The following is a 25,394-nucleotide window of genomic DNA, read 5'->3' as shown; positions in this document are numbered from 1 at the left end:
AAATTTATGACCTACGGGGAAAACCCGGAGGCTTCATGCACACAAACCCAATTCACTTGGTTAGAAGTGGTGGAGTTTGGTGCCCTCTGGTGGCCAGCATTAGAGATGTGAAGAGGAATTCCCCATTTTCCAGGCACCACTGGGTTTCCCCCACCCACTGCCCACTGGGAAGTTCCAGGCCAGGAGGGGGTAATTCAGGGGGCCTGAGGCAGTATTAAATAGGCAGAGCATGTAGACCAGCCTTTCCCAAACTGGCACCCTCCAGATGTGCTGGACTACATATGGGATAGGGATGATGGAAATTATAGTCCAAGACATCTGTACATTAGGTTGGGGATTGGCTCTAAAGGAACAGCCCTGTCTCACACAACCTTCATGGAGAACCTAGGAGCCCTGGATGCCATTTCATTTATTCCATTTTTTTAACCTGTCCTTTCTCCAAATAGCTCTTTATTTTATCCTCACAACAACCCTGTGAGGTAGGTTAGATTGAGAGATGGCGACTAGACCAAGTGTAACTTCATGGCCGAATGAGGATTTGAACCTGGATCTCCCTAGTCCAACCCTAACACTACATGGGCAGTTCCTCACACGTATTACAGCTCTTATAATTCCCAGACTCGTAATTCCTTTGGACTAGACACCCGTGCCACCCCACCCCAAGATCCAAAGCATGCTGGTTTCCAACCTTCAACTCCCAAGACTCAAAATATTCTTAACTAGCCAACAGGCCTGGCTTGGAATTGACCCAGTGAAGCCTTCAAGCAAATTTACGCAGCTGTCAAGAGCTGGATACATATTGTGGCCGCCCCATCTGGCTGAACTGGCACCCCTAGGCATGGCTCCTGCCATGGCATATCCCTGTGGCCCCCTGAGGGAGGGATGTGTCCACTTCATTTCTCCCCGGGGGGGACTGCCCCATAGCAGCGCGGGAGAGGACAGGTGTATAACTCTGTCCCTGGGCCTGCTAGCCTCCCCTGGCTTCCAACCATATGGACTGCAAATCTATGTGGTATGGAAAGTCTGCCACTAGTGGCTGAAGATGTTATTGCAGGCTTCAACCACGTGGACACATTTAAATGAATTAAAATTCATTCATGATTTCAAAATCAAAATAACCCTGAGCCACACACCCCTAGGGCCCCCTTAATAAGCATGCCAAGTCTCAGGTGCCTAGGTGTCATGGTCTTGGAGTTCTGGCGCTGATATCCCTCCCCTTTTATTATTACAGATGACACTCCTTCCCTAGCTATTGCCTTCTGATCTTGCCACATTCCCCCTATCTGTAGGCGACATCTGCAAAGAGCTGTTTCTTTCCATTCACACATGCCAGGCCAGACGCTTGGTTTGTCATGACTCAAGTTTATTTTTCTGGGCATCTGCCCCACACACCAGGCATATGGCATCCCCCCAGCCCCATCCTCCTCCTTTTCCACTGCAATACTCCCCACCCCCGCCCTTCCTAGTGGGGCACACATGGGTGTCGTTGAACTAGAATGCCACATGGGGCGAGGTTGTTCATTCTCCAAGCTCAGTGTTTGGGGAGAAGACCCTTTGCATCTCCCCACCCCAAATAAGAACAGTAACCAAGTGCGCCCCACAATCCCCAAAACCAGAAGTGGGGAGGCAAGGACTGGAGGGAATACAAGTAGATAGGGGAGAGGGGAAAAAGTGCTTAGTAAGCCCCCTTGATGCAGTTCCTCTGGCGTTATCACAGTCCATCTGTTGCAGTTATTATGCTGAGGTCCCTAAGAGTCCCTAGCAGGGAGCCAGGTCTGCAGGGGCCCAGAGAGAGAGCGAGACAGAGAGGGGTGTGTGTGTGTGTGTGTGTGTGTATGTGTGTGAGAGAGAGCGGGGGGGAGGGAGGGAGGCCTGAGCCCTCCCTCCGCCCCAACCCCAAAACGTCTACTCGTGTACATCCCAGATCTCAGAGAGAAGCGGTGGAAGTTTTTTGTCTTGAAGACGCAAAGCGAAGACCTGCTCGGAGTGTACGCTGCTCAAAGTTCTCAGGCTAACCAGCTTCATCAGCATGCGTGGGAACATCAGGTGGTCCTAGAGAAGGGAGAGGGGGGAAGAGAGAGTGTCTTAGTTTAAGTCAGGAATGGGCAACTTGTGGCCCTCCAGATGTTGTTAGACTACAACTCCCATCATCCTTGACCACTGGCCATGCTGGCTAGAGCCGACAGGAGTTGGAGTGTTACATCAACAGGTGCAACAGAGGTTCTGCTAGAAAACATTCCCTTTAGTAGCGAACTTGGATGACAGAGTACCGATCAGTTTGGAAGCAAAATGGGACTACCCAAAAATAAGGCGGTGGTTTCGACATGCTTGGGGGACCTCCTAGGTACACAGAGGTATATAAATTTGTAAGTTAAAAGACCCCTCCCCCAAACCCTCATTTGACAAGGACCTCAAACCTTTTAGATGTATGGACTACTGAGGTGATGGTTGAGGGGGAAAAGGTTGAGGGCAGGAAGTGGAGGGAATTGCCCAAGCCTCTAACATAGTAAGTAGCCTGGGAGAGAGGATTAGATGGGGTAGGGAGATGTGTGTTGCAAGGGCAAAATACTCTCCTACCTGCACTCTACTGGGATGTTTCAGGAGGGAGGAAAAGGAAACAGCACTTTGTCCCCATTCCCACTCTCCAGACCACCCTCTCACTATATTGCTATAAAATGGAGGCTGGCAGTCAGCCCCAAACCTGAGCCCTCTAGAACTAGGTAGAACAGCAGGGAAAAGCCTCGGGGAAGTATTTCTCTGCACAGTCCTCTGGCTCCTGGGATGCTATCTAGGGATCACAGGCTTGAAGTAAGATTCAATTGCTAGTCTGGTCAACTTTTATACATGGAGTGGGAAGAGGCACCATCTGCCTCAGGCAGCCAAATGTCTTGGGCCGACCCTGAGGAAACCTGTGGTCCTCCAGTTATCGTAGGACCCTAATTCCAATCAAACCCAGCCAGCAAGGCCAGTAGTCAGGGGCAATGGGAGTTGTAGTCCATCATCATCTGGAGGGCCACAAGTTTTGTACCCTTGGCCTTAGGGTTTAGGATTCTACCTTACTATCAGTGGGGGAACTCTGGAGTGAGATTTGCTGAAACCAAATGCGTTTTTGCAACCTAATAGCCAAGTCTGCAGGGCCTCAAGTGCTTTGGAGTCCCAAACCTTGAGGAATGTCACTCTTTATCCCTCTCCAATGAATATGAGTCTAGCTGTGAGTCCTGTAAGCAGGGCTGGCCCTACCATTAGGCAGAGCGTGGCAGCTGCCTCAGGCAGCAGATTTTGAGTGTGATGAAAGGGCAGCAAATTGCTAGTTATTTAGTTTCTTGCTGAGTGCATTGTTGAGTGTGATGAAAGGGCAGCAAATTGTTATTTAGGTGGTGGTTGCCAGGAAAGGGGAGAGGTACTCGTGGGATTTTCTGCCTCAGGTGCCAAAATAATTTAGCTGGCATTGGGTACTATGCACCTTGAGTGGGTGGTGAAGGGTGCCATTTGCTTCTCAGGCAGCAAAATGTCTTGGGCCAGCCCTGCACGTAAGACCTGGTCCCTGCTTCTCTGGCTCATTCGTTCCACCTGCCCTGGGAGGGCCGATCCCTGACTGATTCCAGCTACAAAAGTTACTGCCCCTGTAGCTATTTTTGCTGTTTGGATTTGTTTATTTCTCCTTTGTTTGACCTTACTATAACTAAGATTGAGTTGTTTCATCCAAGCGTATATTGATTAATACGAGATATTTTTATGTGTACGATTTAAGACTTTTCATGATTTTTAACTGTTAATTAGTTAGAAATGCTGTTCTATTTTATCGTGCAATTTTTTTGACATTGCAGTAAGCCACTTCTTTGAGCATGGTCTTACCATGGGGAAGTGGCATACAAAGAAACGGATGACTGTTTCCCATCCACGTAGGAACACAGGAAGCTGCCTTGTACTGAGCCAGACCATTGGTCCATGTAGCCCAGTATCGTCGACACTGACTGGCAGCAATGGCTCCCCAGGGTTTCAGGCAGGATTCCTTCCTAGCCCTACCTGGAGGTGCTGGGGATCGAACCTAAGACCTTCTGCCTGCAGAGCAGGTGTTCTACCACTGAGTTATGGTGTAACATATGATAATGTAAATGTTTGTGTTTGAACTGTAAAATGTTATCCAGGTAAGTTAGAGTTAATGGGGGAGGGGGGAGGGAGAGAGAGAGTGAAAGGTGGGAGGGGCTTATGAGTAAGATAATTATAGGGAGTTTAAAAGGAGAGAACAGACAGTTTAAGGGTTAAACAGGGTTTAGGGATTCAGTGAATATACATTCAGTAAGTATGGTTTGGGGTGAAGGGTCTGGAAGGGGTAGGTAGGTAAGGACTAGGTATAGGATGATTGAATAATAACCTATAGAACTCTTCTTGTATTTAATAACAATTTAGTTGTTTTATTATATATATATAATCCCACATCGATTTGATTTATTAACACTACCAAATAGAAAAGTCTATTTACCTGTTACTACTCTTGTATTGGTTAAAGGAAACCAGTTAACCTATTGGGTGTTTCCTTGACCAAGTAAAATGCCTGCAGCTTTGGGAATCAGTGAGGACAACAGGCCAAAGCTGAGGCAGACATCCTGGTTTTTTTCCCCCAGTTTCAACAGGTGGAAACTGGAGAGAGAATAACCCGGAGCAAGAATGTTGCATACGACCTCTCCTGCAGTGACTTCCTTGACTTCACTACCTGCCCACCCACCCTCGGCATCTGCTGCCACTCTCAGGCCCCATCCAGAGACCTGTGGGCGGTGGAGGCGGATGTAAGAACTGAGGGCTTCAATGTAGGGTTGCTGCAACGCCTCCACGAGGCCGTGGTCCTGCACGTTGGGCCGGTCGGCCGAGAAGATGTTGATTGCGATGAGGAGGGCGTACTCAGCATCGTCCAGCTGCAGCTGCCGCATTGCCCGGGAGAATTCAAAGATGGGGTTGATGAACTCAACCTGAAGACCTGATATGGGAGGTGGGGAGTGGAAGCAGAGCATCAGGAAAAGAGACTGGACGCATCTCACTCGTGACACTGAGATGCACAAAATTATGCATTTTGTTTTTTTAAAAAACAGGGGTGGGCAATTTGTGGCCCTTCAGATGTTTGGCCTACAATTCCCATCATCCCACACCATTGGCTATGCTGCCTAGGGATGTGCGGATTTTATAAAATGTCTGCATTTTGTGGATTGGCAGATGCCTTTCATTCTGTCGTCCACTCACTGACAGAATCAGTTTTTTTCCAATTACCCAAATTCGAGCAAATCCGCATATGAACAAATTCACACTTGCACAAATCCCCCCAAATGCGGAAATACCCCCCATGCCCATTTTCATGCTTTAGTCCATTGGGGAAATGCACATTTTCAGCCAGTGTTTTTATTTTTTTATTTTACGTATTTCTCTATGACTAAATGTGCATAAAATCCTGGAAAGTAGAAAAAAAGGTCTGCAAGTCTGCAGAATCCATGCAACTCGGGAAAAGCCGGTATGCTGAGGAATCTGCAGGTCGTATTCATAGAAATCTAATCTGATTTGTTTCTGTTGTGGATTTCTCCAACATCCCTAATGCTACCTAGGGAGGCGTTATAGGCCAAAACATCTAGAGCACTACAAGTTGCCTACCCCTCTTTTAAAAGGAAAATTGCAACACAGGAAGCTGCCTTAGACCCAATCCAAGCATTGGTCCACCTAGCCCAGCGCTGTTGACACTGATGGGTAGCAGCTCTCCAGGGTTTCTGGCAGGGGTTTTATCTGGGCATGCCGGGGATCAAACCTGAGACCTTCTGCATTCAAAGCAGGTGCTCTACCATTGAGCTACAGCTCCTCCATACTAAAAGGTTTACATATCTTGCCCTTCAGCTAAATTCCCAGAGCTCAGGGCAGCTGCTGACCATTTCAAAACATTAAAATCCCACAGAAAGGAACAAAAGAAATCAAGCATTAATAAAAATAGCAATGAACCAATGAAAACAGAGGTGGGCACAGCAGGTAAGAACAATCTGAGACCACAGGGGTTGCCTGTACAAGAGAATCCAAACACCCAGAAGGTCAAAATGGGTGGAATTTTTAAAAAAATCTTGGCCGGGCAGCTGAAGGCAAGGAGAGAAAGGACCCAAACGGACCTTCCAGAGCAGAGAGTTCCACGATCAAGCCACAACCACAGAGAAGGGCCTTTCCTGCATCTCAGCTGGCCCTGTCTCGCCCACCAATGGGACTCAGGAAAGAGGTTGCCCAAGAGATCAGAGGGAGAGAGCAGACTGGTATGGGAGAAGACAGTCCCTTACATTCAGGGCTGGGAAGACTTCAGGATTGCGGGATCTGTGTTTTCTTTTACTAAAACCCCAAGTTCTGCCCATCAGAGCCTGGTGCAAAAGACATAGACCTGGTTTGCACAGCACAGTGTGACTCATCATGGGTTATTTAACCCATGGTGAGCCACAGTGCCCTTGGGCACCACCCTGCATACCGAACCTGCGCTCGGGGGTTGTTGTGTCGTACAAACCCAGCGAGTGTGGGTTATGCGAGGCTTAAACTGTCCTCACACAATCCATGGTCTGTTCTAGGGTTATGTCACAGTTGTTTAACCCTGGCATAAGCCACACTTGCCAGATTCACACGACATAACAACCCCAAAGTGGGGGCAAAAAGGCAGCCACACGTGCCCTGCATGCGCTGCAGCCTCACTCTGGGTTCAATATCTCATGGTAGGCTGTCATATCGTGCGAACCGGCCTACTCACTTCAAATTCTCAAATTCACTACTCACTAATTCTGAAGCCAGGGATTTGTTTTGAGAACTAGAACTGAGTGGAGCTGACATACCTTAACCAATTGTGAGTCACAAATCCTTGCTGACCTACATCATCCAGAGATCTACAGATCTACCTTCTAACTTAACATAGTCTTGGCTCAAGCCATTGAGGCTTTAAAGATCAATCACCAACACAGTGCAGCAAACCCTTCCTAGGAACAAATCAGGGCTTCCATTCAGAGACCAAAAATGGCAGGAAACTTAGAGAATGTCAAGCTATCTTTACCTCCTGTAAAGATTTATTCTGGCAGGAAAGAACCTTCCCAGCACAGTGCAATGTGTAACAACTGCATGTTAACAGATGCAAGAAGGCAGAGGCAGAGACCGAGCCTGGGTGAAGTGGTCACCACACTCTTTCGCTCCCAAATACAAGACCAGGCATGTGGAAGAACTCAAATCAATCCTTGCAAGAAAATCCTGGCTGGATTCCACATTTCTAAGTGATTCTTCCACCCAGCTAGGTCCACCGCTGAAGAAAGATGGCGAAAAATTAATGCAAACTCTCACCAGATATGAAAACCTGGTAATCTTTATGACACCCTTTTCACTTGATGCATGAAGAGAGGATTGTGGATTGGTGAAGAGATGAGTGGTGTGAATCACCTGCAAGGCAGGCTAAAACCCAGCCCCAGTTTCTTGATCCCCCAAGGCAAACAGATGTGTCATCCTGGATACATATTAGAAATCCTCCAAAAGTGGCATCTTAAAAAAGCAAAAATCTACACTCCACCAACCCTTTTCAGAGCTGCGGAGAACATTTTGGAAAAAATGTGTGTGTGTGCGTGCGTGCGTGTATATATATATATGTATGTATGTATGTATGTATGTATATGACATATACTTAGTCAAGATACCATTTCTGCAGAACCTCTCAGGCCTGGGGTCAAATTTGGCCCCCCAGGATTCTGCAGATGGCCGTACCCCCTTCTCCTGGCCTAACCTCCTTTTCCCTGACCACTGATAGTTGGTGGCTTCCTGGCTTTTGTGCAGATTTCCCTCATTCTAAAAGGTTGAAATACCTCTTGGTTACTGGCAGTAAGAGGCTTAAGTTAAATATGGTGGTATTTGGGGGAATTTTGGCCCTGCCCCTTTTGCCAAAACCACTGGAATGAATCCCCCAACTGTTTCTCCAAAATGGAATTTGGGCCTCAGTCTAAAAGGGGTTCAACACCCCTGATGTACTTGGTAAGAGTCTGCCCAAGCTTTGCTAATCTCATTGCCAGGTGTTGGTGAGAAGATTCTTTTGGGTGGAGAGTTGGAACTCTGTTGAGACATGCTGGGCACTGCATGGCTCTGTCATTTTCATGTCTGGTGAGAGAGCCAGCAGGAGCTGTATTTGGCAAGGGTCTGGAATTTTCCTAGTCTCACGGTAACTGTTGGGATTCGTGTATTTGCGGCCTTTGCCAAAGTAAAACAAACAAGCAAGCAAAACAATACTTTAGGGAAAGAAAAGAAAAAAAAAGAGAATGTATTTTTCTTTAGAGTGGATCTCTTTCCTGAGCTGTTCTGAAAGGCTGGTGGTTTAAGACAGGGGTGGGCAGAAAGTAGATCTCCAGATGTTTGGGATTTCAACTCCCAGAAGCCTCTATCAGGAATGCTGGGAGTCCAAAACATCTAGGGATCTATTTTCTGCCCACCCCTGGCTAAAGATACCACACAAAGTAACAGAACTTGTTCATGTGAGCTTAATCAAACTTAAGACTTAAGTGTGTCCCTTATTTGTGAAATAAAAGAGAAAAGTTTATACCCTAAAGATAACTAAAAAATACAACTTTGGTCTCCCCCACCAATGTTTGATCACATTTTTCTGGCGTGCTGCACCAGGGGATTTTTCTGGAAGGAGCCTCTTCTGCTCCTCACATACCTTGGACCTTCCCTTCCATCACCTCACCTTCGCCCCTTTCCCAGCTCACCTGCACGGTGAAAGTCATCCTTGCTGTAGGTGAAATCTTTAAGAAATGTAATACACTGGGTCTCGTGGTTATAGCGCCGTGCCGTCTCCAACAGCATGATCTGTGGAGATAGGCAGGGGTGAGGTTGTGAGCCTCTCTTGAAAAACTATCCAATATCCACAGTACACACATTTAGACCGCAATCCTATGCACATTTGGATAGAAAAGGTCATGCTGGGAGTTGTAGGACTTTTTTCTGTTTAAACGTGCATAGGATTGCATCCTTATAGACTCACTGTATTTGAAACCTGCTTTCCTCATACTTTCTCCCCCCTCTTCAAAACGAAAGAAAAATAGAAAAATGGGTCTTTAATTATTTTCCTCTTTCTGTATTAAAAAAATTACATCCTGCCTTTCCACAGATGGCTGCCCAAGGTGGCTAACAAAAGAAGGAGGAAAACAGAAGGAAGTGAGCATCCAAAGTAGATCACAAAGAAGAGAAACAAGTTCTCAGGATGCAAGACTGAATTTATTGTAAGAAGCCCAATGCATTTCAGCCTTTTTAAAAATTTATTTTAGGCCTACAGTAGATTGACACAAGGAGACAATCCTTTGCTGAAAAAATTCTGCAGACTTTTTTTCTTTACCCTCTGAAGAAGGCCTAAAATAAGAAAAGAAAAAAAAGAAGACCGAAATGCATTGGGCTTCTTACAATAAATTCAGTCTTGCGTCCTGAGAACTTGTTTCTCTTCTTTGTGATCTAACAAAAAAAGCAGCAACTACGGATGGATGGACTTGCCCCAGCCTACCTCACATGCTAATTGGCGGACCCCTGCCGCCCGCCCTCCCCTGCTTGCCGCACAGGGAGAGTGATGTGTAGCTTCCTGGTCTATTTAGACCATTTACGCCTGTTATTTTGTGTAAATGAGATGCTTTATGGATGCTATTTGCATAAAATGTCCCTTTAAGAAAAAGTATGAGCCACCATCTTGCGGCTTGGGAAGGGAGCGGGGATCCCCACGCTTGCCCAACTCGGCACACGCCAAGCTGGGCAAGCATGGGGATCTGCGGACTGGCGTCTGGGGGGGCCGAGCCAGTGAGAAATCGCCAGGCCTTGAGCCCCAACCAGATTCCATGACATCCCTTTCTATTGTACAATACAATAGAAAGAACAAAATACAGTAAAAATATAGTAAAAATTAATATCACAAACAAACAACTACCCACATTCTGTTCCCACAATAGCTTCATGTAAGGCCTAGCTCTCACAGAGCTAATAAACCTGTATCTGGGTTGTAGCGCTTCAGATTCATGTGACTGAACATGGCTCCATTTAAAAAAAGAAAGAAAAAAGACAGACAGATAACCGCACATAGAAAGCTAGCACACCAATCCCTTCTTTTCCCGACATTCTAGTTTTCTCACTCTGTGTGTCTGTGTGTTTTATGGAGCAGAATTTAATCACGTGAGCCACCACCTGTACTCTCAAGTGGGACAGCCCAGACATACTTAAGGAGAATCAGGCCTCTTTTGCTTCAAGTTTCATCCACACACTGCCATTACTCTCAATTTGCATTCACAGCTGAACTTCACTGCTTGTTTTGTTGGTGAACACTCTCCCTCCCTCCCTCCCTCCCTCCCTCCCTCTCCCTCCCTCTGGAAGCAGCACATCTCCTGCTGTAGGGTTAGAAGGACAGGAAATTGCTTTATACCAGAGGAGATGATTTGCCCAACTAGCCCATTACTGTCTTCTCATGAGCAGCAGTAGCTCTTCTGAGTCTCGGGCAGAAACACTTTCCCATAATCTGCTCCCTGCTCCTTTTTACTGGAGATGTCAGGGATTGAACTTGGGACGTTCTGCATGCAAAACAGGCACTCCACCACCAGTGATGTGGGGAGGAAAATTTCCCATGCGTTACGTTTCTGCGGAAGAGGTTCCATTGCGCAAGTTCATTAGTAACAATGTATGGATGCCAACTGCAAATACTGTCTCATGCACGCTTGGCAGTTTCAAAGTGGTAATGAATGTTTTTTCGGCTGATCCGGTATTCCAATAAAAAAAAGTTCTACATAATATAGCCTTTACATCACATTAAAGTGTGCTTTAAACATTTTTCCTCAAAGGTTTCAGGTCAATACTTACACTGTATTGACACAAAAATAAACAACACGGGGTACTTCTTTTTAGTGTTGCTTTTTACAAAATACAAGTAAAATCAACATGCTAAACTAGATTACTCTCTACGCCAGTGGTGGGCATTTTGTGGTCCTCCCGACATTTTGGCCTACAACTCCCACCATCTCTCACCATTGGCTATGCTGGTTAGGGCTGATGGGAGTTGTAGGCCAAAATTATCTGGAAGGCCACAAGCTGCCCACCTCAGCTCTACGGCATCAGAACATTCTGAGGCAAATTACCCTCATTTGGATGGGAAATGTTCCAGAAAACCCACATCACTATCGGCCACTGAGATTCCACTTACTTATTAGTACAGGATCCAGTGGTATTTCAGAGCACCCTGGGCTACCAAGGCCACACTGATAAGTTCTTAAGAACATAAGAAAATAAAAAGAGCCAGGCTGGATCAGACCAAGGGTCCATCTAGTGCAGCATTCTGTTCAGACAGTGGCCAATGAGCTGCCCACAGGAAACCCACAAGCAGGACATTAGTGAAACAGCACCCTCCTGCCCACGTTCCCCATCAGCTGGTGTATATAGGCTTGCTGCTTCTGATACTGGAGGTAGCATATAGCCATCTGGACTAGTAGCCATCGATAGCCTTATCCGCCATGAATTTATCTAATCCATCCCCTTTTCAAGCCATTCAAATTGGTGGTCATCACTACATCTTGTGGTAACCAATTCCATAGCTTAACTATGAGCTGTGTGAAGAAGCCCTTCCTTTTATCTGTCCTGAATCTCCCACCAATCAGCTTCATGGGATGACCCCGGGTTCTAGTATTATGAGAGAGGGAGAAAAATGCTTCTCTATCCACTTTCTCCACACCACGCATAATTCTGTACACCTCTATCATGTCTCACTTGCATTTTCTCTAAACTAAGTGAAGCTAAACAACCCCAACAATTCTTCAACTATGGGCTGGGATAAATGCAGCTTGCTCAGCTCTCACTCACCTCGATGGTGGAGGCCTTGAGTAGCGCAATCTGGTCTTCCCGAGAGAGCTGCAGGAAGCCAGGCACCTGCTTGGCAAAGTCCACGATCTCCTGCACCGAGATGATGGCCAGCTCCGTGAAGTGGGCAAAGCGCTGCTGCCGAGCCTCTCGGCTGTTGGGATCGCTGCCCATTGGCCAGGGCTGGAGAGTGACCAGAGGGGCAAAAGAGACCCAAGAGGAGAAAGAAAGGGGGGGCAAGGTTGGTCTGGGGAGAAATGCACACAGCACGGCCTTCTCCAACACTCTCTCAAAGGTGCCTCTTCCCGCTCCCCAGATCTTACGCTCTCTTACGCACCCCCTGTAATCAATAAGAGAACAAGAGCCAGGGAACTCTCTCCGAACAAGATCCAGGAGACAAGATCCAAATCCCTTGCTCATTTTCTTTAATCATCAGGAGAACTGTCCTCCTCTCCCCCCACCCCCCACTCTGCCCAAGGGATCCCTTTCTGAGTACATTTTCCTCCTGACCCAGGAAAAGACTCACTGGGAGGGGAGGAAGATTGGAGGGGTCAGGAGAGGAATAGACTGAAAATCTAGACATCTAAGCTCTAACCCCCCCCCCTTCTACTCTCCCCACAGATCCTTCTCCCCTCAGAGAGGTCCAAGAGCCCCAGTTTCCATGTTTTATCCCAGGGTGGACAGAAGGTAGATCTGGATCTACTGGTAGATCTCCGGGTGATATGCTGCAGATTGGCAAGGATTTCTGAGTCCCAACTGTTGAACCAAAGCAGCAACAAAAGACACATGCTGATTCTGCTACTGAAGTGAAGAGAATGGGGGGGGGGGAGGTAACCAGGAGGGGATGCTGGCTGGGGAATGCTGGCTGAGGAATGAGGCCTACCTGGTGCCAACATTGTTATTTTTTTGGTGCCAGGTTAAAACTGTCCTCTTCTCTCAGGCATTTGGCAGCATATAATGAGTTTTAATTAGGCCCTGAGTTGGCTTTGGCTGATGGTTTAACAAATTGTGTTTAGATATATGTTGTCTGTGTGTGTGAGTGTGTGATCTGTTTATATGGTTTTTTATGTAAATGCTTTTTTGTACTTTGCATAATGTGTTGCAATGGTTTTTAATGTTTGTGAACTGCCCAGAGAGCTTTGGCAGTATAGAAATAAATTAAATGAAATTAATGCTGGGAGCTGTAGGACGTTTTTCTGTCTAAACATGCATAGGATTGCACCCTAAGTGTATATCATTTGCACCAGGCAATCCATGCCTGGTTACCCTGCCCTCCCCCCACCCCAGTTTTCTTCATTTCAGTAGTAGAATCAGGGTGTGTTGGTGGATCTTGGGTAGGTTCTAGTAAAAACCAAAGTAGATCCTGCAATAGAGATGTGAAAGCTTGGGGGGAAAAACAGAAAGTAATGGGGCAGATGGGATGGAAAAGTCCACGAAAAATCCCCTCCCCCAATTTTCCAAAAATCCCTGGAAAAAATGTGGGGGAGGCATTTCCCCCTTTCAAACTGATCTGGTTTCCCCATCCCCCCATTTTTCTGTGTTTCTTCCCACCAGGTCTTCATATCTGTATCACACAAGCCTCATTTTTGCCCACCCCTGCTCTATCCTACACGGGCTGTGGTCTCGTTTGGTGATTCCCCCGATTTCTGGCTCCCCACAAGCTCCAACACCAGTGGAGACATGAAGGCTTGGGAAAAAACAGAAAATCTGGGGGAACATTCTTCCCCCAAATTTTCAAAAAATCCCTGGGAAAAATGGAAAAAATAGATTCCTCCCCTCATTTTTCTGCCCCCCCACCCCTATTTTTCCAAGCCTTCACATCTCTAAAGACTAGCACACTGAACCTTGTTCTCAAACCTTCCTGAGCCTGTTGGGGTCCTGTCTCCACCCTCAGAACTCGTGGCCCTGCTCCATTGGTGGAAACCTTGAATCCCTTTCCTCTTTCTTAGGTAAGGTCAGAGGGAGAAGGGCTGATGGGAAACAGAAAGGCTGCCCTACCCAATTACATTGACAAAAAAAGGCTTGTTGGCCTCTCCTACTCTCTCTTAAATAGCCTTGCTTCTGTGCTAATCCACGAGCAATTCGAAAGCACCCGTCATCATGTGCCAATTGAGGAGATGGGGTCTCTGCTGAAGCATAGGCCTTTTACAATAGGATTCTTGGGCATTTCCAGGGCAGGATGGATTGGAGTTGGGGGACAGAGAGAACAGGTGTGCTTCAATGTCAAGGTGGGGGTGAAGCAGGAATTCCAGGGAAGCTGAGCTTTACACATGTACGCGTTTTTGAACAACCATGTTTGGACGATCATAGCTTAATAATAAACAAGACTTTTGCCTGCACATGCAGCCCCTTCACTCCTCCCTTTGTGGTGCTAGCAGAACAACCAGGAAGTCTTCAATTAACCACAGCACTCTGTTTTGTCTGAACCAGAAAACGATGTTTACCAGCTTTGGAGCAAGCCAGGATCTTAAACCCACTTCAAACCATGGTTTTAATATCCTGGCTTGTTCCTAAACTGGAAACTATGGTTTTCTGATTCAGATGAAACAAGAAACTATGGATGATTAGCAGGGCTGGCCCAAGACATTTTGCTGCCTGAAGTGAAGAATAAGATGGCACCCCCTCCCATTCCATGTATGAAGGCCTGCCAGGTGAATCTGTCTTCCACAGACGATGGTACAGCATCCTCCACTGCACCTGAAAACAGCAGGCTAACTTAGGGACCAAACAGCAGGCTGCACGGCACACATGTTTTTCCTCCAACACTGTGCTGCCGCTTCCCAAGATCGGCTGCCTGACACTCTGCTTAATGGTAGGGCCGGCCCTGTCCATTACAGGCTTCCTGGTTTGATTGTGGCTTGAGTGAAGGAGCTGCACGTGCAGGCAAAAGGCTCATTTGTATCTCAGCTAGTTCAGGCTAGATAAGATCATCTGAACTGGACGTGTATGTGTGTTTGTGTGTGTGTGTAACTGAGGGGTCTACAGGGAGTCAGGTGCATCATATAAGGAGAAGAATGAGGGGAATGGGACCCCATAGTGCGGGACAGGATGGCTGGGATCATTATGAGCCAGGGGTTAAACCTCTTTCAGCCCAAGGACCAAATTCCATTTTGGAGAAGCTCTCGGGGGCAGTGGTGAGCGGGGCTGAAGGCAGAAGGGGAGGGGCCAAATATGCCAGCACATTTTGACTTAGAACTTTTACTGCCAGTAACTAAGCCTTAGGAGAGGGGGGGGGAAACTGCACAAAAGCCAGGAAACCACCAATCGGTGGTTGGGGGAAAGGGGTGTGGCCATCTGGAGAACCTGGGAGGACTGAATGTGGTCCCTGGGCCTGAACTTCTGCACCCCTGGTTTATGGTGTGCATGACAGACAGCTTGAAAGGCAGCCATGACTGGGGGCAGGGAGAGGATACAGCCCCTGCTTGTCCTCCAGAGAAGCAGGGAGGGCCCGCCCCCTACCCTATCCAGTCGTGAAGGCTTCCCATCCTCTTCCAGCAGCTCCACCTCCTGACTAGCTCCACATTCCCACCCCAGATTGACACGAACACTCGGCTATCAGATGGAACTATCTTCTGGGAAAAAAACCCTGAGGGCCAGCAAGCATCTCTCTCCACTTCTCCAGGAAGATGTAGTGGGGGCCTATGGTGTGGACCCAGGGCTTACATAACAGTACCCCTTCCCCAGCCTGGCACCCACCAGATGTTTTGGTCTTCAGTTCCGCTCAGCCCCAGCCAGCAGGGCCAATGGTCAGGAATGCTGGGAGATGCAGTCCAAAATATCTGGCGGGTACCAGGTTGGGAAGGCTGTATTAAGGCCTCAAGCGAGCTATTCATGGTCCCTAGAGTAATGTGACATCGTTTACCTCATTGGCAGAGAGCAGACTTTCAAGAAATATAGCTAAGGCAAAATATTTCTGGGACTTCCGGATGGAAAGAGAAAGGACATAAACCAGGTTTGAACAACACACCTCTGATATATTTCTCTCCCAACCATGCCTGCATCCTATAATTTATTTATTTAAATTTCTATCCCACCTTTCCACCGCCTCCCGTCCCCCCAAGGCACTGAAAGCAGCTAACAATATAATTTGGATTAATGAAATCCCAGTTAAAACAAAACACAATTAAAAACATGACAACAAACAGAATATACAGCAACATAGTGTGTCATTACCGTGACTTTGGGCTGGTCACTGAAGCTCCTCTTGTTGCACTGCTGTTGCGCTGCCACCAGCTGCCGGATCATGCCCTCCTGCTGAGGCGTGAGCGGAGCTGGCTCAGGCTGGGGCAAACTGGGATCGCAGGGCAGAGGGGGTACCCGGAGGACCTCGCCTCCACCCCCCTCCCCACCCGACGCCCCTTCCCCTTCCTGCTGTTTACGGATCTTCTTCTTGCGGATCTGCTCTTCTGACAAAACGCCTGGGACATATGGGGAGGGAGGAGGCACATCTCAGAATTCCTGCTAATCTCACCCCCACCATCCACCCCACCGATGAACTGAATTCCATGGCTGTGGAATTCCCTCCCCAGAAAGATTTGCCTGCTGCCATCATTACTATATCTTTATGACTCCAAGCCAAGTCTATTCTAATTGCCTAAACTTTTAATTAACATTAGCTTAACATTTTAATTAACATTAGAATTGCAAAATAAAACAATTGTCTGTATTTTGAAATATAACATGCATAGGATGCCCTTAATTTGCTCTTACGATTGCTTATTGCTAACGCTTCATTGCCATCTTAACCTGGAAACTGTAAACCAACTTGAAGACTACAATAGAGGAATGGTGGGATATAAACCTTTTAAACCAAGGGTGGGTGGAAGCTAGACCTGGATCTACTGGCAGATTTCTGGGTGACTTGTAGTAGATTTGCAAGAATTCATGACTTCCAGTTGTTCCACAACAGAAGCAACAAAGTCCCAGTCCAATACTCTAACCACTACACCACACTGACTGGGTTCACACAACATGATACCCCACGCTCAAAGATTGAGTGTCAGTTGTTGTTGAACCGTGGGTTGTTGTGTTGTCTGAACCCAGCTGTGATAACAAACCATGGTTTGTTAATTGAGAGCAACCCACAGTCCACAATCCAACAACAAACCATGGGTTCTCTGTTCATGGTTCACAAACCATGGTTTGTTAGCGCATCTGGGTTCACACAACACGATAAGCCACGTTTCAACAACAACCCATGGTTCAACGACAACCCACACTCAACCCTTGGTTGTGGGTTTTCATGTTGTGTGAACCCAGCCATGGGCTCTCAATGAAGAAAGCTTGGAGTCAAAACCAGGAAAGGATTTTTGTGTGGAAAGACTGAGCTGTGCTCAGTTCTGGTCCTCAAAGCAAATTCCTGGGCTCAGGAGTCTTTTTGTTCTATGTGCATGTTTCTTGCACCAGACTTCGGTTGGTGGATCTCAGGGTACTAGCATAAAACCAAAGTAGATCCTGCAAGCCTGACCTGCCCCCCGCTCCAAGCTCCCAGCCCTGCCCCTCGCCGGGACTCACATTCCTCTCGCATGCCCGCCTGCCGGCACTTCTTCAAGCGACACTCCTGGCACTTCCGGCGCATATACATGTCCATGTGACACTGGCCGCTGCCCTTGCAGCTGTACTGCGCCCCCTTGATGACACTGCGCCGGAAGAAGCCTTTGCAGCCCTCGCAGCTGAGCACGTTGTAGTGGAACCCTGAGGCCTTATCCCCGCACACGCTGCAGACCTCGTCGCCCAACATCTTCGGGGCGGGGCCCTTTTTGCGTTTCCGGGACGGCTCCTCAGCTGCGGAGGGAGGAAGGGAGAGACACAAGGGGGAACAAAAGTGACTAAGAGAACTGTGAGACCCCTGCTGCGCCCACACTTGATCACAAGCGCTAGTTCAAGCAAGGGTGCAGAACACGGGGGCCACATCCGGCCCACCTGTAATGTCAATTCAGCCCACTGGGAATCCCCAAACGGTGATGCCTCCTTCTCCTGGCTATGGCCTCTTTCCCTAACACTGGTCGTTGGGCGATTTCCTGGCTTTTGTGCAGTTTTTCTCATTCTAAACACTTGAAATGCCTCTCCTAAGGCGTAGCTACCGGCAGGAAGAACTTTAAGCTAAAATATGCTGCTATTTTGGTGCCATCCCTTTTGGCTTCGGCCCTGGCCACCACTGGAATGCAGCCCCTGAGATCTTCTTCAACATGGAATTTGCCTCTTGGGCTGAAAGAGGTAACCCACTCTCACCCTGAGCAGTCTAGGACCAGGGTATTTGAAGGACTACCTATCCCCATATGAATCTGCTCGATGGCTGGAATCTTAACATTGGAGGCCCAGATCTGAACGTCCTCACCTTCTGCGGAGAGAGGAGTGTCTACCAAAGAGAGGGCCTTCTTGACAACAGGAGCCTCACTTATATACCTCTCTCCCCTTATCCGTTCACCTGGGACCAAACTAGCTGGCCTTCATGGACTAGGTTAAAATGTTTCAGTTTCTCTGTTTCAGTAGCACTTTTAAAAGTGTTAAAAAATAAAAATTAAGTAGTTCACTGATTTCTAAACATGAGGCGAAAAGCTGCCATTATTATTCATTTACAAGCGGCTTTCAAAATTTCATATTGAAAAGCAGGGTGAATGGAGTATGTTCGTTTAAGAGATGGTAGACAAAAGACTGCCTGTTTTCCCAATGTCTGGCACACTTTTATTTTTATTTATTTATCTAAAACATTTCTTGGCTGCCTTCAGGGCAGAAGCCCTCCCAAGGTGGCTTTTATTATCTTTATGAGGGCTAGATACAACTTGATATTGACAGGTATAAACATTTTTTCCTTGTTACAGTCTGATTAAGATGTGAATTTTGCCCAATTTGTGATAAACTGTTTAAGTGTTTTGTTTTTTCATACAGTCAGGGCCAGAAATATCGGAACAAGGATAACTGTTTTGGCAGTTGGCCTCTGTACACCACCACATTGAAGTTGAAAGGAAACACACCCAGATGGGAGCAAAGTCAGGACTTTCAGCTGTAATTCAAGGGCACTAACCATTCAGGAAGGACAGCCAGTGGTATACACCCCCCCATTGTTGGGGGCTCAAACATAATGGAACAAACCAACATCATTTCAAACTTAAGGACCGTCTTTAATACCTGGATGAAAATCCTTTGCAGTCAATGACTGCCTGAAGTCTGGAACCCATGGACATGACCAAATGCTGAGTTTCCTCCCTCGAGATGCTCTGCCAGGCCTTTACTGCAGCTGCCTTCAGCTGCTGCTTGTTTGTGGGTCTTTCTGCCTTCAGTCTTGTCTTCAGTAAGTGAAAAGCATGCTCTATTGGGTTGAGATCAAGTGACTGACTTGGCCATTGAAGAACATCCCACTTCTTTGCCTTCAGAAACTCCTGGGTAGCTTTTGCTGTATGTTTTGGGTCATTATCCATCTGCAATATGAAGCGGCGTCCTATCAGTTTGGCAGCAGTCGGCTGAATCTGAGCAGAAAGCCCTATACACTACAGAATTCATCCTGCTGCTTTTATCAGCAGTCAGGTCATCAATAAACACCGGTGACCTGGTTTCATTGGCAGCCATACATGCCCATGCCATAACACTGCCTCCACCATGTTTGACACATGATCTGGTATGCTTTGGATCATGAGCTGTTCCTTTCCTTCTCCATACTTTTCTCTTCCCATCATTCTGGTACAAGTTAATCTTGGTTTCATCAGTCAAAAGAATCTTATTCCAGAACTGGGCAGGCTTTTTTAGGTGTTTGCTGGCAAAGACTAATCTGGCCTGTCTGTTCTTGAGCGTTACCAGTGGTTCGCACCTTGTTGTGAAGCCTCTGTATTTACATTCATAAAGCCGTCTCTTGACTGTAGATGTTAACAATAACATGCCTACCTCCGCAAGAGCGTTCTTGACCTGGCTAGATGTTGTGAAAAGGGCCCCTCTTCACCATGAGCAGAATTCTGCAGTCATCCACTTTAGTTGTCCTCCGTGGTCTGCCAGGCCTTTTGCTGTTGCTGAGCTTGCCAGTTAATTCCTTCTTTTTCAGGATGTTCCAAACTGTTGTGTTGGCCACTCCCATTGTTTTTGCTATCTCTCTGATGGGTTTATTTTGTTTCCTCAGCCTAGCGATGGCCTCCTTCACTCGCATGGACACCTCTTTGGACCTCATGTTGGGAGTTCCAGTGAACAGCTACCAAATGCAAATGTAACACTCAGAACCACCTCCAGGCCTTTTCTCTGCTTGATTGGTCATGGGGTACCCAGGAAACAGGCCACACTTGGCCATGCAGCTGGTTGTCAGCCATTCGTTTCATTACTTATGAGCCACCAATGATGGTGGGTGGTGTATGCCACTGGCTGTCCTTCCTGAATGGTTAGTGCCCCACTTTTGTCAAACCCCTTGAATGACAGCTGAAAGTCCTGACTTTGCTCCCATCTGGGTGTGTTTCCTTTCAACTTCAATGTGGTGGTGTACAGAGGCCAACTGCCAAAACAGTTATCCTTGTTCTGATATTTCTGGCCCTGACTGTATGTTTAGCAACATACAAGCTACCCATTTAGAATGATATTCTGTGGAACGTTAGATAATGTAGATGCTTGTTTTCTGAATTAATGTTATATCGTTTAGAGTATTATTATATTTCCATATATATAAACTTATAAGTGGGGTGAAAAAATAACATTCAAATAAATAAACACACGTGCCTGTCCCTAATCCCAACTGCATCTTCAGCGCACCTCACAACTATCCCCTTGCCAGGCCATTCCAGGCCACTGGTGTCTGTGCCCAAGCACTCCCCCAAGTCATTCTCACCAGCACTGTGCGTAGAGCTCTCGCCATCGTCTGTGCAAACCACCTCGATTTTCACGGTGCTGTGAGACTCTGGCCTGGCTTCTGACCACTCGTCTTTGACCTGTGAAGCGGGCTCCCCATCTTCTGTTTTGTTTTTTTTTTAAACGGGAAGAAAAGTGGGGGAAACCAAGAGTTAATTTTCAAAAAGCCCACCGCCGTTGCTTGGCTGGTCATGGGCTGGCAAGTTGTGTCTCAGGAGCTGGCTTACCTAGTGGTAACTGAGGTTCATCGGTGCCTGTTTTGGCCATCTCAGGGTGTCAGCCACAGCAGCATTGCATAGCCAGCCCTAGAATCAGGCAGACAAATAAAAGAGGCAGTTCAGCTAGCCTGGCAGTTCCCCTTAGATCTGCTTCCTCACTCCTCTTCCATCTCCCTGGGAAAAGGACAAAAGTCCAGCCATTTCTCCTCCATCTTATCTGGGTGGGGGGAGGCGCTTTACCGCCATGGTGCTGGTGTCAGGTCCTCCTCCTGTCACTTACTTATTTCACACCTCTTAAGGAAGCCTTCTCCAACCCAATGCCCTCCAGAGGTACTGAACTTCTACTCCCATCAGCTCCTGCCAGCATGGCCAGTGGTCAGGAATGTTGGGAGTTGTAGTCTGAAAGATCTGGAGGAGGTTGTCTTAAAGGGTAGAGAAAGTGCAAGCCCAATGTTGCCTCCGCTTCCCATTACCTAGCAATGCCTGAGGAGGGGATAAGGTGCCCCTTCTTGCCTGCTCCTGTTAGTTCCTGTGAAGGCTGGCCAAAGACATTTTGCTGCCTGAGGCAGAACAGGACATGGCACTCCCTTCTCCAAGTCTAGGTGCATAGTATCCAAGTTATTTTGGTGCCTGAGGCAGGAAAGCTTTAATAATGATAATAACGATAACAATAATTAAAATAATAATACAATATCATTATTTTATATTCTTACTCTCAGTGCCTCTCTCTGGGAGTAAAAATACAATAATAAACTGAATGACTAACAGTTTCCTGCCCTTTCATAACAACTCCAAAATCAGCTGCCTGAGGCGGCCTCCTCCCTCTGTCTAAGGGAAGGGCTGGCCCTGTAACACCAATGCAACAACTCCTATAATGCTAGAACTCCAAGTCACACCTATGAAATGGATGGGCAGCAGATTCAGAATGGATCCAAAGAAGTACTCCCTCATGCTATGTCTTCTGTAATTAATGTCGGGAACCCCTTACGACAAGATTACCATCACCACAAGACGGCTACTTGCCATGATAGCTCTAAAAGATGGAATCTCCATGTTGGGAGGTGAGTATATCACTGAATTCTAATTGCTGGGGGCAACTTCATACCCTGCTTGTGGGCTTCCCAGAGGTCTCTGGCTGGCTACCATATAAAACAGGACATTGGAATAGAGAGACCTTTGGTCTGGTCCAGCAGGGCTCTCCTTATGTTCTTCCTCCTATGCCAAGGATGGATGGCCTGTGGGATGTGAGCACACACACCCTTGGGCCTAATTTCAAAAGCTCCTTGCAAGCAACTGGTTTAGATCTCTGGCAAGAGCGATCTTTCCCTCCCCTAGCACCCCAATGGCTAGGGAGGAAGAGTGAGAAGGAGATATCAGAGAGAGAGAGAAAGGGTGGCCCCACCTACTCTTGAGCATGGCTCCACCCACCAAGGACAGGGGCCGTAGCTCAGTGGGAGAGCACCTGCTTTGCATGCCGAAGGTCCTAGGTTCAATCCCTGGCATCTCTAGGCAGGGCAGGAAAAACTCTTGCCTGAAACCCTAGAGAGCCGCTGCCAGTCAGTGTCGACAGTACAGAGCTAGATGGACCAAGGGTCTGACTCGGTATAAGGCAACTTACTATGCTTCTATGGAATGCAGCTGATGGCAGGAAAAGGGTTCCCTATGTCTGTCCTATGCCAACATATTTCTAGATGCACTTCTCACATGCTTCCCCCCCCCCCCAACAGCTACCTTTTTCTCAAGGAGACGGGGACAGAGTGCCTTTTGGCTTTTCTGTATCCAAAAACTATGGCACCTATTTATCCACCTACCCTTAACCTCATTTCTCCACTACCTGTCTCTTTTCCCCACCTCTCCCTGCCCACTGCCTCCTATGCACATTTTCCAAATTTTCACTGCCCTCACATTTAATATATCCTACCCCCCATACACACACAATCTCACCTTTCTCCCCACAGCGGGGAAGACTCAGCTAGTTGAGAGCCACATAGCAGGGTTTCTGGGGTCACAGCAGCAAGGCAGTGGATGGAAAGGGCATGTGGCCAAATGAATCCAGGGACAAGGCTCAACCTGAAAGAGAAAGAGGAACCAGGGGGCAATAAATCCCCCCCACCCCCATTCTCGCCTATACTACCCTCCTTTGTGGGTCAGTAATCCCACAAAGATGAACATTTACTTCTCCAACATACATTATTTGACTGTTGAGGATATCTTGTATATTCGTTGTGTGTACATTCGGGGGCCCTAAATGGCGTAAGAAGATAAATTACGCACACAGTGTTTGGGGCTAGCTTGGGATCCCAAGAATGTCAGGGAACATTCACAAAATCACGTCCTTTTACTTCCCATGAATCTGTCTCTAATCACTATCATCCTTTGATGTTCTATGTTCCTAATGAATAGATGTAGAGTAGAAGCCAAAACCCTGATCAAAAGCATTGCACCGAAGGAGTAACCAAAACAGAAAAAGACAGTTATCACTCTCTAACCACCCCCAAATACAAAAGTGTGTGCAAAATGTTAACTCATCTTGTGTTATGGGGCCCAGAGGATGCATCCTTTGGATCAAAGTGTAGATTCTTCACCCTTTCATGCACTTTAAACACCCCATGTTTAATCAGGCTAATTAAAAAGTAGGTACTCTCAGCTATACTGCACAAAATTATTATCCTAACGTGTGACGATGACTGTAGGGAAGCTGATGCGGGCAAAAGTTTATGATCTTGTGTAAGTTTGCCACATGCTTTCTCTGTCACTGCTGGGAATGAGTGAGTGCCTTTTAGTCCAGCTAAGTAGCTTGCATTGCTATTAATACCCAACATTTGCAACACACTTTCAAATGTTCAGAGCCATTTGTGTGCATTAAGGAGCTGTAATCCTTACAACAACCCTGTAAAACAAGCCAGTATTATCATTCCCTCTTTTTCCGAAATTTAGAGGTGAGTATGGATCCTTATCTAGCGAAAACCCTAATTGGGGTGGGGGGGAGAGAAGGGACAGACTAATGAGGACTGAGCATGCTCAATGCCCACAGAATGCTGGGAGGGAAAACAACAACAACAGAAAACCAGGTGGGACAGGAATGAAATGGAGTATCTAGGAGGAAGGCATGGCTGGCATCCTGAACAAGAGCACTCCACACTGCCACATTTTGTTGCAGGCCCCACTGGGTAGGGAACTGAGGCTGACAGAGAGTAGCTTGCCTAAGGCCAACTGGTGAATTCATGGTGGAGGTGAGATTCAAATCTGGGACTTCCAAATTAGTAGTTCAAGTCTCTTGGCTGTTATACCACTACTTAACAGACATTTAACTTCAATGGGTGCCACGTACTGGGGCAAGTTCAAGTTGTCCATGGCCTTCAGCACCGTTTTGAGGGCCTCTACCATTTCCCCCATCACAACCATCAGCCTCTTCCCTGGGCCTCTTGGGAGTTCATTGGGGACTTCGACACCCCTTTCCACTTTCTAACTGCTCCAGCTGGTGGGGTCTAAAATGAGGGCAGATGGCATAAATCCTCCCCCACCGAGAGCAAAGGGAGCCAGAATCTAAAATCCAAAGCCAACCCTTCCCCAGTGATCATCTGCTTGGGAAGCTGTTGTTTTTAACCCCCTCGGGCAGCCTTCCCCAACCTAGCGCCCTCCAGATGTTGTGGATTTCCATCAGCCCAGCCGGCATGGCCAATGCTCAGGGATGCTGGAAGTTGTAGTCCAAATCATCTGGAGGGCACCGGGGGCGGGGGGAGTTGCGGGAAGGGTGCCCTAGGGACCCACACAGATCCTTGCTATGCCTCAGGGCGCTGATCCTCTTGCTAAGGTTGCAATCCGACGCACAAAGCCCCACTGAACACGACGGGGCTTTCCTAAGAGTAAACACGCGCAGGATTGCGCAGTAAACGAGCGGCCGAGCTCTTCGCACAAGCGTGCGGGGGTGGGGGCTTCACTTCGCGGATCTGGACTCTTTTTTCCCGGGGGGGGTATACAGTCCTCCTGGGAGGGTGTCCGGCGACCGTGATTCCAGCCCCTACGCAGCAGACCCCTCCCCAAACCTCGCTACTGCCCCCCGACTTTCAGCCACCTTCTTTACCTCTCTCTCTCTGCTGCTGCTGCAACTTGCATAAAAAAAGTGAAAACACTGTTATCGCACACAGGAGCCAGTCGCTTCCGGGAACCCTTGCTGGGCGTCACTTCCCTTTCCAGCTTGGGAAACCTCCCCTTCTCCAGCAGGCGCCTCCTTCTACTCCTGTGTCGCGGGTTTTGCAGAACCGGGGACGGGAGTGGGATCGGCGGGTGGGAGAGCCGCCTCGGGCTGCTGTAGGAAGCATCATCATCTAAGGGCCGAAACAGACACGACTTTAAATCTGTGTCTAGCAGCTCCGTGCTCTTCTTCTTTTATTTTCACTCCAGAGTAGACAGACACAGGGGGCCTGATCCGGATCTTCAAAGCCGGCGCGCTAAGGTCTGGATCGGGACCCCCGCACCTACTCTAGAGTAAGTAAGTAAGACAGT

General features: G+C 47.6%; 1 protein-coding gene across 2 annotated transcripts; it reads right to left on the bottom strand.

Moving 5' to 3' along the window:
• Positions 1-436: 436 nt before the first annotated feature.
• Positions 437-25,051, bottom strand: NR1H2 (nuclear receptor subfamily 1 group H member 2). 2 transcript variants are annotated; one of them, XM_084805034.1, is made up of 10 exons: positions 24,973-25,051; positions 22,833-22,958; positions 20,898-20,975; positions 20,651-20,773; positions 17,365-17,634; positions 16,024-16,268; positions 11,854-12,033; positions 8,739-8,838; positions 4,767-4,975; positions 437-2,052 (listed from the first exon to the last, which is right to left on the bottom strand). In XM_084805034.1, exons 3-10 carry the CDS (start codon positions 20,935-20,937, stop codon positions 1,906-1,908), a joined length of 1,314 nt encoding a protein of 437 aa, XP_084661160.1. In that variant the 5' UTR covers positions 20,938-20,975; positions 22,833-22,958; positions 24,973-25,051; the 3' UTR covers positions 437-1,905. The 2 variants fall into 2 exon arrangements, with proteins under 2 accessions (XP_084661160.1, XP_084661161.1); XM_084805035.1 differs by lacking the exon at positions 8,739-8,838.
• Positions 25,052-25,394: the final 343 nt, after the last annotated feature.

Source organism: Heloderma suspectum, chromosome 6 (genome assembly GCF_057233095.1).
Source record: "Heloderma suspectum isolate Gila_16-S chromosome 6, 16-S_ref, whole genome shotgun sequence".
Taxonomy (NCBI): domain Eukaryota; kingdom Metazoa; phylum Chordata; class Lepidosauria; order Squamata; family Helodermatidae; genus Heloderma; species Heloderma suspectum.
This window is presented reverse-complemented; position numbering and strand designations above follow the sequence as displayed.

Coding starts and splice junctions, on each gene's coding strand:
- NR1H2 (XM_084805034.1), bottom strand. CDS start 20,937: ATGGCCAAAACAGGCACCGATGAACCTCAGTTACCACTAG. Junction 4,976..8,738: donor GGATGACTTTCACCGTGCAG/GTGAGCTGGGAA, acceptor CTCCCATATCAG/GTCTTCAGGTTGAGTTCATC. Junction 2,053..4,766: donor TCCGCCTCCACCGCCCACAG/GTCTCTGGATGG, acceptor TCCCTTCTCTAG/GACCACCTGATGTTCCCACG.